We start from the raw sequence: 15395 nt of genomic DNA, 5'->3' as shown, positions 1-15395 counted from the left end.
ATCCACCCTCTTGGATGGGATTAAGCAGACAATTAGGAAATCAATCAATCAATTGGTGTCAGCTGCAGGCAGAGGCCAGAAAAGGCTCTGTCTTCCCGGCTGCTCTTTCCAACTTCCAAACCTGCAGTGGCTCAGGGCAGCGCGGGCGGCAGGGGGCTCTGAGTGATGTTTGCTCCCATTTCAGGGCCCCGAGGCTGGGACAAATCCAGGAAGGGAGAGACAAGGCGGGAGTGTGGGACCACTTCGAAGTTCTGTACTTAGAGCGGGGAATGAGAGGCTCAGGCAGGGTGGCCAGGGGCTCCAGGGGATGCTGTCACCCAACCGGCAGGTAAAGTTTCCAGCCTACCTTTTAAGAAGACTGGGGAGGGTCCCTGGCCTGCCAGTGCGGGGAATGGAATGGCTGGGACGCGGGTGCCAACTGCAGGGCTAATCGCTCACTAGGCTGGACCGAAAGAGGGAGAGGGAGAAAAAGGAGCAGCGAGAAGCTGAGCCTTGGAAAACCACAGTGGCCTTTGTACTTGCAGAGAACTCGACTCCTCCTGAGATTTAGGGGCAGAGCCAGGGACCCTCAGCATCGCGCCAGTCATCCCGAGGCCCCAGCCTGCCAGAGCCAGCCAACTCGGGGGCCTGGGAACATCTCTCTGGGCACTCAAGATGCTGTCAGCTGGAGCCAAGGACTCTCACAGGTCTGGACAGCTTCCCTGGCAGGAGGGGGCCACACACAGACCCTCACTAGGGGCATGACTTTCTCCCTAGTCAAGCGTTGGTGTTTTTGAGCTTTGTCTCCACGAAGAGTAAGAGAAACACCGTGGTTTCTCCTCATAAGGGAAAATAACTGCGTCTACGGAGGAAACAGGAAGGGCTGTTTTATTAGCATTTTTAAAAGGAGTTGTTTTAAAGGAGAAAGAAGACCTTGACTGGGACATGGGTAGTCTCGGGCTCTGGTCCTGGAATCCAGAGCTGCCCCCTCTTTCCTGACTCTGGCGGGGGGGCCTGCTGTGCTGAAAGCTTGAGAGGGGGGTGTCTGAGAATGGCTGTGTTCTCTCCCCAGGTCATGACTGCATGGGCCTTGAGTACTCCCATAGGTATAAGCGTCACTCCCTGGGGATGGGTCCCGGGTTCCCTTAGGGACCCGTCCCCAGAGAGAAGGTGCCAGGGCTTTCTGGTGGCCCAGCTGTTTGTGCTCCTGCTCCACAAAAGAAGTTGGGGCAGGTTGTTTGCAGAGAAGAAGGACTGGCTTTGCCCAAGCAAACAGGCAGGGGTCTCTCCCCTGGCTGCTCAACTCCCACAGCACCCCTGTCTAAGCTGTCAGAACTCCCAGTGGATTCAGGCAGGTTTGGGTACTGTCTGAGGGTGGTAAGCTAGCTGGGGTGGGCCAGCGGGGCCTGACGTGGCTTCCTACTGGCCCAGGACCTGGAATGATGAAGTTGGCCTGGGCCCCACCCAGGGAGTACAAAGCGAAACAAAGTCAGGGGTGAGGGGTGTCAGGTGGAGGATACAAAGATGCTGGGCTGGTGGTCCAGGTAGAGAGAGGCAGGCTTCTTCACTGACCCAGAAGAGCAGTTGAGTTGTGCCTGAGGAATGGCTGACCCAAATCCCGTAGGTGTCTGCAGCGTCTTACGCCCTGGTCTGGTCGCAGTAGAGTCTGTTTGTGGGAGGGGACACGGGCAGCTTCATCCTCCCTAACCTCACTCATCTGAGGCAGGGGCCCAACTGTTGCCCAAGTAACCGGCAGCCTGATACTGGCCTGGAAGGTCACCTTTCTGCAAGACAGTGAGGCCAGAACTTTTGGGGAGGTGAATCAGGGTATCCCTTGAGGTTCCCCACAAACCAACCCAGCCCTAGTAGTAAAGAGGACAGGACACAGCCCTGGGGTACATGTTTATGTGAGTAATAAAATATTTACTATAACATAAATATAAAGGGAACTTCCCAGTCTACATTATTTTCATTTTTGCAATAAAGATACAAAGAGAATGCACCAAAACATTGTTCCAAAAAATAATAAAAATAAAATAACAAAATTTAAATTCAAACGGTAACAAACAGAACAAGAAATGGAGAAGGGGGAAGCTCCAAAAACATCCAGAAAATAAATAGAGATGGATCAGAAATCTGGAAATCATATTAAAATATCTTTTTCGGGTTAGTGGGTGTACAAAATCCTTTAGGATGGGAAGGGAGGGCAACCCGGAAAACCAAAAATAAAAACCAAGCACAAAATGTTTCTTTCTCCCCGCCAGTGTGTACATATCTCACATATATACATGGTTCCCGCCTCACCCCAGACTTGGGGAATTTCTCTCCAGGCCTCCCCCAGCATCCTGCATCCCAGGGGGCAGGAAAGGGAGCGGATGGAAGCTGCAAGGACTCAGGCAGAAGGTTCTCAGGGAACGGCTTATTTCTACAGCTGGTTAAAAAATATCTCCAACTTTTCCAAGTTTCGTTTGTTTGTGGCCAGGAGGGCGGGGTCCCGCGGGGAGCGGGGGCCCTGTAGTGCAGTGGTCGGTCTGCAGCCGGGCAGAAGCCCCTTCCCACCTGGGTGTGCCTGGGAGCGCAGACCCCTCCGGCGAGGCCGGGAACCGAGCCGAAGCTCGGATAAAACGAAACGAAAAATGAACACTCGAATTTTTTTTGTTAGTTTTTGTTTTTTTTTTTTGTTTTGCTTTCTTGGGGGTAGGGTAGGGGAAGGTAAGGGAAAAAATAAATTAGGCTAGATTAAAGCTTTGGCTATTTCCTGCTTTTATACACAGACGCGGCTCTCGCGGCCTCCCCTCCGGGGCCCCGATAAATACAGTATACAGCGATTTAAATTAAGGGCGCGGGCGGAGTTAGAAGGAACCCAGGAGCCGAGAGGCTCCATGAATAAATAAAAACCGTAAAAAAACCAAGCCCGGAGGAAGGGTAAAGGGGATGGGGCTCATCCTTATGGAAGAGAAGAGGCGTGGAGCGAATAAAGTGACAGTCCCCCACCCTCGACCCGCAGGCTCGGGAATCCGCGCCGGGGAGAAAGATGGGAAACCCTCCTCTCTTCGTCCTCTCTCCCGGGGAATCCCTAACCCCGTACCGCGTTACCTGTCGCTGTGGGGAGGCCGCTGCCGGGATCCGGCCCCGAACAGCCCGGGGGGCAGGGGCGGGGGTCGTCGAGGGGTTGGGGGCAGGGAGCAGGCAGCGGGCAGGATGCCCGGGGTGAGTTGGCGCGTTCCGGATCTTCACTCCTCTCTTTCAGGGCTCGGGCGACGCAGCCTATCTGCCGTCTTCGCCGCTCGCCGGAGAGGGTCGTCCGGGTGTTTGGTTTTGTTCGAAAGTTTCTGAGCTTTTTGTAAAATCCAAAGCAACCGAACAAAAAGAGTTCAGGCCGCGCGGCGCCTCGCCGCGCACCGGCGGGGAGCCCGGCCCGCGGGGTCACTGCACGGAGCCGGGCAGTGTGTGGTGGTGATGGTGGTGCAGCGCGGCCGGCGGGGGCGGCGGGGGTGCTGAGGGTGGCGACGCACCGCCCCCGCCCGGCCCCAGCTCACCGGGTGCGTAAACGTCGTCCATGGGCGGGTGGCCGGCGCCGGCTGCGGGGGTCATGCGCTTCTCCTTCTGCCGCCGGTTGCAGAACCAGACGCGCACTACCTCCTTCTCCAGCTGCAGGCTGTCGGCCAAGCCCGTGATCTCGTGCGCCGAGGGCTTGGGGCACTTGAGAAAGTGGCTCTCTAGCGCGCCTTTGACCCCCACCTCGATGGACGTGCGCTTCTTACGCTTGCGGCCCTGCGCCGCTATCTTGTCCAGGTTGGTGGGGCTGCCGCTGGACGAGTCGGTCTCCTCCAGCCACTTGTTGAGCAGCGGCTTGAGCTTGCACATGTTCTTGAAGCTCAGCTGCAGGGCCTCGAAGCGGCAGATGGTGGTCTGCGAGAACACGTTACCGTACAGCGTGCCCAGCGCCAGCCCCACATCGGCCTGCGTGAAGCCCAGCTTGATACGCCGCTGCTTGAACTGCTTGGCGAACTGCTCCAGGTCGTCCGAGCTGGGCGCGTCCTCGTCCGAGTGCTCGCCCACCGACGAACCACCACCGCCCGCGCCTGGGTGCAGGTGCGCCGCCGCCGCGTGCAGGCCGCCAGCGTGTGCATGTCCGTGTGCATGTCCGTGGGCGCCCAGGTGCGGCGGAGGCGACGGCTCCAGCTGCGCCTCGTGGCCGTCCTCGTGCAGTGCGTGGTGCAGGCCCGGCCCCGCGCCTCCGCCGCCCGCTGCCAGCATCCCAGCCAGGCCGCCGCCGCCGCCCCCCGGGTAGGCGGCCTGCGCGTACAGACCGAGCGGTTGGGGCTGGTGGCCCCCGCCGGCCCCAGGCGACGGCGACATGGCAGGGCCCAAGTGGTGCGCTGTGCCGCCCTGCGCCCATGCCGCGCCCGCGTGGGCCGCCCCCTGGTGCACTAGGCGCGCGTGGAAACCGCCGCCACCGCCACCGTCGTCGGCTCGGCCGGTGCCGCCGCCGCCCGCCTTGCCGTGTTCCAGGTGCGGGCCGCCGGCCCAGTCGCCGCCTCCGCCTCCTCCCGTGGGTAGCCACTGGGGGTGCGCTAGGCCCACGGGGTGGCCCGCGCCCGCGCCCAGCCACTCGTGGTGCATCAGCTTCTGCACTTCGCGGTACGCGGCCCCCGCGTGCAACCGTTCGGCGGCTGCCGCCGCTGCCGCTGCCGCGGCGGCGTCCGGGTGCATAAGCGGTCCCGTGCCCCCGGCTCCGCCGCCGGGGCCCCGCGGCAGGTACTGCGCGGTGGTGGCCATGCCGCCCCGCGCCCTGCGCCGCGCCGCCGCCGCCGCTCCGCTCCGTCTGCGGGCCCCGCCGCCGCGCTCCGCCGGCTTAAAGCCCCGACCCGCTCGGCGCTCCGGAGCCCCACCCCACACGCCGCCCATTGGCTGCCCGCGGAGCCGCCTCCCGCCCCCCGGCCTCGGCCCCCGCCCCCCGCCCCTGCTTGTCGCCCTGCCCGGCCGCCCAGAGCTCGCCATTGGCCCTCGCTCCCGGGGTCCCGCGCGCCGGCCGTGCTGATTGGCCGCTGGGGCTTCATTCACAGCCCCCCTACCGTCCGCGTACACACTCACGCCCCGGGGGCGCGGCCGCCACGTGGGGAGTGGCGCGGGGGTGGCACTGGGGCCACACCCCTTCTCGTCCTGGCTGCGTGGGCCCCGCTTTCCTCTGGCGCTGGAGACTCCGAGCCCGGCAGGTCCCACGTTCCAGGCGAGCTGAATTCCCGCCGGCCTCCCACCGGGGCGGCCAGAAGCCGTGGCGGGGATGGCTGGCTCCGGGAGGCGCTCGGGCTCCGAGAAGCAGCTCAGCCCCGCGCTCCTCCCACCGCAGTGCCGTTGCCGGCTGGCCGGGATTCCCGCGGGTCTCGGCGGCGGCGAGCGCGAGGCGGCCCGGGTCCCCGGCTCGGTTGCGGCGCGACTGCTCACCTCGCTCACTTCGCCTCTAGCGGCTTCCAGCGGGCACGGAGCTCTCCTCTGGGCGCCTCCCGTCCCGTTTCGTTTTCCCTCGTCACCCTCTAGACCACCCAGCGCAACTCTGTCGACCTCCACGGCCCTGAGAAAGCGTCCGGCGCAGGCAGAGTTGGACCGGCCCCGGCTTCATGCCTCTCACGGGCTCTCCTTTCGGGCATCGCGGGCCAGGTGAGTACCGCGCTGGTGACTCGCAGCCGGCACCGCCGGCGGCAGCGATGCTGCGGGGACGCGGGAGCTTCTGTAACCAGGCTGATTCCGGGGTTCCTGAGTGAGAAGACCTCGAGGTGGAGACTGAGGCTCCGGGAAAATGCTCTCGACAGGGATGGTGGACACACTGGGCCCATGGGCATCTGACCTACACCGCCGCCTTCTCGCTCTTTCTCCTACCTGCCTGCACGGCTCATTGTCCTGGGTCATGGCAGGGTCACGCCCCGGGGAAGCTTGCACTGGGTGAGGAGTGGCATGGACTTGGGGAAGGGCCCTGGCACTTCAGAAATCCTGAGTGCAGTTCGGGAGCTGTCCAGCCTGGCAGGGAGCCCTGGGCTGGAGTTAGATACACTTGGTTGGGGCTGCTGAAGAGGGAACTGGAATTGAAGAGGCCTTGGAAAGGTGCGGAGTGCGGCTGGGGTACCTACTCCACCAGATCTTTGAGGACTCCCTGAAGGATCCTGAGTGGACTGTGGCCTCAGTAGCAACTCTTCAGTGCGGCAGTGGCTGCAGGCTGAGTAGAGTGAGCTGTAGTCTCCATGTCTTCCCCACGCTGAGGCTTGGCTCTCGGGGAGTCTTCCAACTGCCAGCTCACCACCTCTTTTCTCTCCCTGATCTTGCTTCCAATGGGTTCATAGATTCCAGGGCCCTGGGGGGTCCTAGATCACAGAACGGAGCTGGGGACACAGCTAGGATCCTACTGGCAAGTCAGGCCTGTGCAATAAAGCCTCAATGTGTAAAGAGGGGTGATGGGGGGGGTGCTCAGGTGATCCCAAGGATGACTGGGACAGAGTTGACAGTGAAAAGGGCCATCCTTGGGCACAGACTGTGCTCATTCAGGCCCTGAACACATAGGACTAGCCTCTGCCTATCCCCCAAGGGATGGAATGGGACAAGGCAAGATTATGTCTGGCCACTGGCTACTGTCCTGAGCAGGTTCCTTAGGTACTGCTCTCACTGCAAGAGCTGTGATGGAGCCCTGGGTCTGAACTTAGCTAGAGATGCTGGGCTTTTCTGGACTCTGGCTCAGAAAGTGATCACCTTGAGGCAGCCCAGGACTTCCTGGTCCATTCACTTTCCTGGCCTCTCTCCCAGGCCCAGGAGGTAGGACCAAAGCTGGGAATTCTGTAGTGAAGTCTCCTCTCATGCCAGCCCTAACCAAGCATGCATGACGTTGAAGCTTGGGCTTCCAACTTGGAACTGCCACTATCTTCTTGGGCAAAAACAACTCTGGTCCAGTCTCCCTAGCACTTGGTTCTTCTACCTGTAAACTGGGGATAACAGTACCATAGGCAGCCCACCTGTCTCACTGAGGTAAGTCAGAGGGTGGTACAAGACAATGGAGGGGAAAAGCTGTCAGAAAGGGCTTTTACTGTGGTTGTTTCTATTGTTGGTGCCCAGTGACTGGACAGATTACTTCCCCTCTCTAACTAAACCTGTTTCCTCATCTGTAGAGTGGGGTTGTGGAGGGTTGGACTAGATGACCTCTCTGGTAACCTCTCTTCCAGCTCTGATGGTCTTCGAGTCTAGAAATCTGTCTCAGTGTCTGTTGGAAGAAGGGAAGTGTTTGGAGTGGACAGGTGTCACGTCTGGAGTGCTCACCATGAGCAATGGGTGCTTTATGAAGTGCTTGTCATTTGTCACGTTACCTGCCCTGAGGGAGAGCATGAGGATTGTTCTCCTAGTGCACAGATGAAGGAACTGAGGCTTGTCTGAGGGCACAGAATGCATGGAGGTCCCATTCATCATCATTCTCCTCAGGGCTGTGGGATGGGGAAGGGTGACTGCGGAGGAGGTGGCTTTGGCCGTCATAGCTGAGAGAGCTCACCGCCCTATCTCTGGCCAGCTGGCACTCCTGAAGCTGAGTTCCCAGGTCTGTGCTCAATTGAGGAGTGGCAGCAGCCAAGCCAGGCAGTCATGCTCCTAGGTTACCACCTTGTCAGCTAGCAAATCTCAGTCCTAGTCCCACTACCCCCTTTAACAACCCTGTGATCCTGTGCTTGTTGCTTTGCCCGTTGGAGCCTCAGTTTCTACATCTTAAAATGAGAACGGTAATGCCTGGTTTTCAGGTTTGCTCTGAAGCTGCAAGGATAAAGCAAAGCGTGTAACTTAGATGCCTTCTACATGTGGGATGCTACCCTGGGGTGAACAGCAGTGTGAACTAGGAAAGAGTAACATTCTTTTCTCTGCTTTGGAAGTTTCAGATCCTCTACAAAGATATGGGTTGGGTCTTGAGTCAAAATTTTCTTGTATTTGAGAGTTAAGTTTTCCCTAGGAAGTCTCGACATCCCCTTTGCTCTTGCTCCAAGAGATTCTGGGTGGGACCTTGGGGGCTGTGCCATGGCCATTGGCAGAGACACCTGCTACAGAACTTCGCCTCTCTCCAGGAGCCCTACTCTCATAGACCATGGAGAAAACTTGGAACATGGAATTCAGACACCCACCTGACCCATGCAGACACAGGATGGCTTAGGCATGTGAACAGAGGTGCTTTCACACACATGCAAATACACATAACACACAGATACATACATGCAATTTAGCCTGGGGACAAACATACAGATTCACAATAGGAACACATGGACTTACATCATTAGGTCGGATATTCAGAATCACATAAACCAACACACAATGATAAATACAGGCTTATGTCTCAACGGGAACATTCGCAGAGCCCACGCAGAGGCTGAAATCAGCTCAAATAGGCATTCCTTCGGTGACACAGAAATGGAGGAGACCTACGGGCCGTTGGGGTGACAAGCATGGAGGCTGTCAGCTGGCACCGTCTCTTCACACAAATGGGCACACCCTCGTGTGTTCACAAACGTGAGCACGCCCTCTCCCACCCAGTGCACAGATACAGAGAGGCCCACTCCACGCATCACACAGACACCTACACCCTGTAGGAACTAACCCATTTGCACAGCGGATCAGAGAGCAGAGGAACGGGCTGTACCCAGCCTAGAGCTCAGTCCATGTGGTTCTGGGGTCCCACTCATCCTAAGGAAGTGGGAAAGCCCTTTCTTTTCATATTCTTTTCACTCTCCTTGTCTGTGGAGGGCAGCTCCCAGCCAGGTCGCCGCCAGCCTCAGAGGCTCCCGGGCCTCCCTCCCCAGCAGGGGCCCCTGCCCAGCCTGCCCCCAGGCCAGGAGCTGCCCGGGCTTTCCCAGAGTGGCAAGGCCTCCTCCAGGCTCTGGAGTGTGACCGAGCGCCTGCTCATTTGACACAGGTCACCGAGCCTCCAGCAGATGGGGCCCTCGCTGTGGGGGGTCTCTGAGCCGGAGGGGCTGCAGGGGGAGGCTCTGTGGGGATGAACCACAGCTACACAAGCCCCGCTTACTCTCTTTGCAAAGTCCCAGACCACAGACACAAACCCCCGCAAGCTACATTCACACGCCAGACTGAGAGATTCAGATGCGGTCTCTAGCAAACGACCATGCTCCCCATCAGCATCGTTGCAGCCACACATGCACTGTAATATTCCAGACTCACATCCCAGATGGGTGAGCCGACATGATGGCGCATAGAACAAGATTAAGGAGGGAGGAAGAGGGGGCAGCTGGGACTGACTGCTTCCCCTGGCCGCTGTGTCTTGTCAGGGGGGTCCTCCTCGGAGTGCAGTAGACACTGGGAGCACACGCAGCCACAGATCTAAGGCCTTTTCAGTGTTGGGGGATGACTGCCTGCAGGACACTCCACCTGGATTCCTCTCAAGTCAGGAGTGCTGAGCAGAGCTAAAGAGAGGAGAGATCGAGCCAGTGGGGAGGGCAGCTGGAGGAGTTCGTGTCCTAGGATGCCCTTCCGTGTGCATGGGCTTTAAGTCTTTGTCTGAGACAGGCTGGGCTGGAAGTGGGGTGGGACATGGCCAGCACTCATAGCGCTTACACTTCCTTTCCCTCCTGCCAGTCTTCTCATGCCCTAGACCTGGTGTTCTCGGAGTGTCAAGGGTTCTGTGTTCCATTTTGGCTCAGACTCAGGCCTGGATGACATTGGACCAGTCTCAACCTCTCGATCCCTCTCAGCCTCAGTATCCTGGTCTGTAAGCTGGGCGGGATGGTCTCCACTGGGTTCTTGTGAAGGCAGGATGAGATCACTGCCCTAATGGAAACTTGGAAAGGGAAAGTGTGGCTTGGTTTTCCTCCCTGGCTGCCAGGGGTGAGTAAGAGGCTATGTGAGCAGGAGCGGAACCTGCCTGCTCCCCTAACCAGTTCTTGCTAAGCAGTGTCAGGCATGACCACGCCCATACCCTGCTTGTTCTGTGCTGGAACGTGTTTTTGACTGGAAGAGTCTGGCAGGGTCCCGGCTGCTGCAGATTCCAGCCTGGATAGGCGAATCCTCAGCCTCTGTGCAGGTTGGTGCTAGCTAGGCAGGTTCACAGGTCTCACCGCCGTCCAGAGAGCTCTCCCACGTGGCGTGTGATCACTTTTCTGAGCTCTTGAGCCCCACCCCTCTAAACTCAGCTCCTCCAGATGTCCTACCTCCTCTGTCCTTGCTGTGTTCACAGGCACCTAGCATAGAGGAACAGAGGGGTGGGAGAGGCGTGGCTGCCTTTGGCAGTCTCATTTAAAGTTCCCGATCTCTCAATCTTGGTTAAGGGATGGAAACATAAAAAGTGAAATACTTCTTAGGGATGAAACTTTCCTTGTATTTTTTCTCCCCTGCCTCAGCCCCCTAGGTCTCTGGGTAGGGGTGAGGTTCCTCCCAGTGCATTGTTGGAATATTCAAATTAGAGGTGGTCAATTGCTCTTGAAATTTACTTTCATTTTTAGCAGAATGGCAGCCTCCGAGCTGGTGTTAATGCCCACAGTCCGGTTATGCAGAACACGCTCTCTGCAAATCGGTAAATTGTAAGTGGGGATTAATCATTCTAAAAGGCTGGGGCTGAGTTTGAGTTTCTCTCTCTCTCCTTTACTTATTTATTTATTTTTAAAAAACACACTTTTTATCTGAATGGCTGCAAAATTCACCACCACAGGGTAGGGTGGGAGCAGCAAGGGATAATTTAAGTTTTTGTCGCCATTGTTAGAGGAGTGAGGTGCCTTTCTGAGCCTGGTGTTGACTTTGTGGCCTGACTGAGGGGTGAGGGTGGGCAGCCTGGGAGGTGTGGAAGGGAGGGAGGGGAGTTCCCTTGTGTTTGTGTGCATTACAGTGTTTACAATAGTGTGTTGGGGGCCTGTGTGCATGTATATGTGGGTGACTGTATGTTAGCATGCTTGCATGAATTCGTGTTTGTACTTTATAGATGCCCATAAGTATTTTTATCCTTGTGTTAGGGTGCTTGTGCTTGTTTTGTGTTCATATGTGTGCATTAGTGGTTGTAATTGTGTCAGACAGTGCTTCCCTTTGAAAGTGGCTTTAAAGGCTATACCTCACCTTCCTCAGCCTCCAGGAAGCTCTTGAGGGGGAGTAGGTGGAGCTGGAGAGAAGCCCCAACTTCACCTGCTGGGGGCGTGGCTCGTGGTTGATTTACATATTCATGAATGGCTGCTTCTCGGAACTCCCCTCTGGAAAAGACTGAGTCTAGCCTGGGGCTTCTCACGGCAGATGGGGAGATGGGAGGTCAGCCTCTCACTCCTCCACTCCAGGTCTAGAGGCTGCCTCCTCCAGCTGTGGACTGGGAAATTCCAGCACCTATGGTTCTGAACCCCACTTCTGCACAGCTTTGTTACACACAACTCTAGCTCCTTATGGGAGCTGTGTGGCCATCAGGGGGAAGTTCTTTTTCCTTCCAGGTCCGGGATGCCCCTCTGAGGGCTTTTGGGGATGGGAGGTCATGCTTCCAGCCAGGACCAAGCTGATGAATGGGACTATCTTCTACTTTACGCCCACACTAGGCCATCCTCTCTATTCCTGACTTTCTCCCTAGCTTAGTGCAGCCGAGATTTAGAGCAGTAATTATTTTTAAATTATCCAGTAATGACATTCCTAGGGTGTTGGTCAGGGTACATGAGTGTGGGGTTGGACTGGACTTCTTCCCTCCAGGCCCAGAGTGTGGGGGTTGAGGTCAGATTTAGTGGGCCTGGTCTTTACATCAACCCACTCCTTCCTCTGATCCCACCTGGCCCCTTTCTTTTCTTTCTTTCTTTCCTTCTCCCTTTCTTTCTATTCTTATTTTTAATTGAACTGTAGTCAATTTACAATGTTAGTTTCAGGTGTACAGTAAAGTGATTCAGTTATACATATACATACATATATATATACACATACCTATACATACATATATATATATATATATACACATACATATATATATATTTCAGATTCTTTTCCATTACAGCTGGTTACAAGAAATTGAATATAGTTCCCTGTGCTATACAGTAGGTCCTTGTTTATTTATTTCATATACAGTAGTGTGTATCTGTTAATCCCAAACTCCTAATCTATTTCTCCCCCACTTCCCCCTTTGCCGCTGGTAACCAGTTTGTTTTCTATGTCCCCGAGTCTATAACCCTCCCAGGCCCCTTTCTCCATGGAGTCAGCTTGGGTAGCCTGGACATCACTGTATACCATGGTACAGATGGCACAGATGCCCTGTTCTCTTGTTCATGTGCCTCATTCATCGCCTCACTTCATGTGCTTCCCCCTGCCCCATGAAGTAGTCTAGCCTGGAGTCGGGGGAGGAACAGAATGATATAGCTCCCTGGCTGATACAAGTTGGGAGGGTCTGGAGAGAGTTGGCTGGGCTCAATGACGGCCTTCTTCAGCTTTCTTGAGAGTAGCAGGTGGAGGGCAGAAGTGGCAAAGGAGGATTTAGGAATTATATTTTCCCAGGGACCTCTTAGCATCTTTATATATCTCTGGTGGCAGACATCTGTCTGAGCTTAGAGTAGCATCTGCCTGGGCTGGAGACAACATCTGTTTGAGGCTGGGACACCTGGCTGAGCCCAGAACATTATCTGGCCCCGGGACAGCTTTTGTCTGGGTCCAGGACATGTGTCTGAACCTGGCACAGCATCTGTCTGGGCCTGGTGCAACATCTTCCTGGCCTGGGGGCGATGTCTGTTTGCGCCCTGGACATCTGTCTGACTTGGGGATGTCTGCTGAGCTTGGAACAATACCTGTCTGAGCCTGGGGGTGGACTTGTCATTGCAGATAAAATCACCCTCGAGTCTCAACTTTGGTTTGTGGCTGAGAACAGAGTATGTGCCAGACTCACGTCCCTGCTCTCATTTCTACCTGGGAGGGGCTCTTTGGTAGAGGGCCTCAGTTTACCTCCATCTGTAGGCCCATCGGCCTGCTTGCTCTGGGCATCTCAAGGGACAGCCAAAGCCTATACCCTAGTGGCTCTAGGAAACTGAGGTTAACAGAATAGGGGAAGTGGATAGGTTATAAATCTAGTGACTGGTCTAGGACCATTCTTCCTTCCTGCAGTCCCTTTGTTGAATCAAATCAGGGTGCTCCCCCAAGACACAACTTGGTCATGACACTTGCCTCCTGAGAAGCCTTCTGTTGCTCCCAACCGTGTACATGATCAGGCCCACAGCGCCCTTGGCCCTGCCCCTGCCGACGCGCTGAACCAGCGACACAGAACTTCTTTCCTACAACACACTGGGTCCTAATGATTCCCTAGCTTTGTGCACAGTTTCCTTTCCTTGGAGTGCCTTCCCCACAGCCCCATCCTCTGATCACATCCTTCAGGTCCTAGTTCAAGGGTCACCCACTCCGAGAAATCGTTTCACTCCCTCTCTAGACTAAGCCACGACCTCTGCCTCATTTCTGTACTGTATTGTGAATACCACCTCTGTGTGAGCATATATGGGCCTGTGCTGTCATCACCCTTTGTATCTCTGTGTCTCCTACAGGACTGTGAGCTCCTGTGGCAGCCAGTTCTGATTCATCTCTGTCTCCCCAGCACCTGGCCCCACCCCTGGTCTAAGGTGGTACCAGTAAGAAGTGCCTATTGGGGGACCACATGCTTGTGCCACTGTCATCTCTTTTCCTTCTTTTTTCTAAATGAATGGGGTGGCAGGATACTGGCCTTCAGTCTCAGAAGAAAGTAGACAGTGGCTTTCAGTCTCAGAAGAAATGGGCTTCAGGGAAGAGGACACATCTTCTTATTTGTTCCTGGTTGGTTGACTGAAGGGAAAGGGTGCTGGGTAGTGGGCCCAGAGCACCCCGGTCTTGCCCAGTGTTCTCTATCTGCGACCAGGATGAAGATGGGTAGGATCCAAAGATTCAATTCACAGGCTACTGACAGGAGCAGGGAGGAGCAGTGAGGGTCAGGAAGCAACAACGGATACAGACATAATGGCCTGTCTGTGGGCTGTAGGGATGGGACCACATCTAAGAAAGAGGACCTTTACCTGGGTCCAAGCCCCATCCCTGAGGGCAGGTGGGAGAAAGAAGACCTGGCTTAGCTTGTTGGAGAAGTTGCAGGGTTCCTGGGCCGGCTTGTTCTGCCAGAGAGGGAAAGTCACATAAGGTGTTACTAATATAAACGCTGTGTCCAGAGCAAACTGCTCTTCCTGGCCAGGTTCAGAGGAGAGCATGTATGGGAGGGAGGCTGAGTAGGGAGGCTACAGAACTGTGAGGAGGTGGCTGAGAAGTGGATGCTCCCAGGACAGGGTCTCTGTCTTGGTGGTTTTTATTCCGTCCAATAGAAATAGCTTTATTGTTTTTGCTGATGATAAAAACCATGCAAACTCATTTGTCAAAATTCTTTACCTCAGAAATACAAGAAACAGAAAGTGGAAGTCCCCTGTTCATCTCTCTGCCTCCCCTCTCTTAACTACTCCTACTGGCTATATCTTCCAGGACTTGTTTGCATGGACACACACTATTTAATAGAATTGCTAAGATTTATCGAGTGCTTACTGTGTGCAGGAATTGTACTAAGGGCTTCTACTTGGGTTTATATTGTGAGTCCTCACCAAAACACAATGAATTAGGTACAACTCTTCCCCTCCTCCCCCGGCAGGGAGGAGGTAATTAGGTTTATTTATTTTTAGAGGAGGTACTGGGGCTTGAACCTAGGACCTCGTGTGTGCCAAGCGTGCACTCTACCACTTGAGCTACCCCCTCCCCACTGTAACTCTTATTCTCACTTTACAAATGAAGAAACTGAAGCTCAGCGATATTATTAATAATGATAGCCCATGTATATTGGGTGCTTGTGAGATGCCAGGTCCCATTCTCAGCACTTTCCACATTATCTCGTTTAATGCCTGCAGGAGCTAGTATGTGGAATGCCTGGGATGTAGTAGGCAATCGTGGTGGTTGATACTTCCAACTTGGAAGTTCAAGAATCTATCTCAGGCGATACATCTAGGATTGTTCGGTGGGACCCCTAGATAGGAGGGCTCTTGTCCCAAACCTCCTAAGCTGCAGGCAGCCTCCCTGGTGCCTGGAGATGCTGACTCAGCAGCGGAAGATGTAAATTCCTACCTTGGTTTGCATATGATTTACACATATTTATTTATGAGTGTCTTTGATTAATGTCAAATCGCCTCGGTGATTTTTCTGCCAGGCTTCAGGGCCCTGCAGAGGGCATGGTTAGGGTGGACTGGCCGCAGGCTCTAAATGTGCACACACCAGGGGCGGTTGGGTGGGGCGAAAGTGACAGCCGTGGAGAAGTTGATGGCAGCTGAAGGGTTGAGTGGGCAGTCTGGAGCTTGGGATTCTGGAATGGGTGATTTAGGCAGCTGGTGTGAGTAGGGGCTGTTCGTCGGCATAAGGCAGGGTCCAGCAAAGTGGCTGGGGCAGGGTCAGAGCTCCAG

The 15395-nt window shown here is 55.5% G+C and overlaps 1 protein-coding gene and 1 long non-coding RNA gene across 3 annotated transcripts in view; one reads left to right on the top strand and one right to left on the bottom strand.

Annotated features, from left to right (window-relative positions):
* Positions 1 to 1649: 1649 nt before the first annotated feature.
* Positions 1650 to 4826, bottom strand: POU3F1 (POU class 3 homeobox 1). Of its 2 annotated transcripts, XR_012079261.1 has the most exons (2): positions 3076 to 4826; positions 1650 to 1763 (listed from the first exon to the last, which is right to left on the bottom strand). XR_012079261.1 is itself a non-coding variant. In XM_072974725.1 (1 exon), the coding sequence occupies exon 1, from the start codon at positions 4759 to 4761 to the stop codon at positions 3406 to 3408; it is 1356 nt and encodes a 451-aa protein (XP_072830826.1). In that variant the 5' UTR covers positions 4762 to 4826; the 3' UTR covers positions 1920 to 3405. The 2 variants fall into 2 exon arrangements, 1 of the variants encoding a protein (XP_072830826.1); XM_072974725.1 differs by lacking the exon at positions 1650 to 1763 and having other exon boundaries at positions 1920 to 4826.
* Positions 4827 to 5134: 308 nt separating this feature from the next.
* The window catches only part of LOC116282976 (uncharacterized), a 56043-nt gene continuing 45782 nt past the window's right edge, over positions 5135 to 15395 (top strand). Inside the window, exon 1 of the long non-coding RNA XR_012079257.1 lies at positions 5135 to 5640. This is a non-coding gene — a long non-coding RNA (uncharacterized lncRNA). The remainder of the gene's footprint in view (positions 5641 to 15395) is intronic.

Source organism: Vicugna pacos, chromosome 13 (genome assembly GCF_048564905.1).
Source record: "Vicugna pacos chromosome 13, VicPac4, whole genome shotgun sequence".
NCBI lineage: Eukaryota > Metazoa > Chordata > Mammalia > Artiodactyla > Camelidae > Vicugna > Vicugna pacos.
The sequence above is the reverse complement of the archived record's forward strand: the minus strand, read 5'-3'. Positions and strand labels throughout refer to the sequence as shown.

Excerpts from the sequence above, each read along its gene's own strand:
- POU3F1 (XM_072974725.1), bottom strand. The coding sequence starts at position 4,761 with ATGGCCACCACCGCGCAGTACCTGCCGCGGGGCCCCGGCGGCGGAGCC.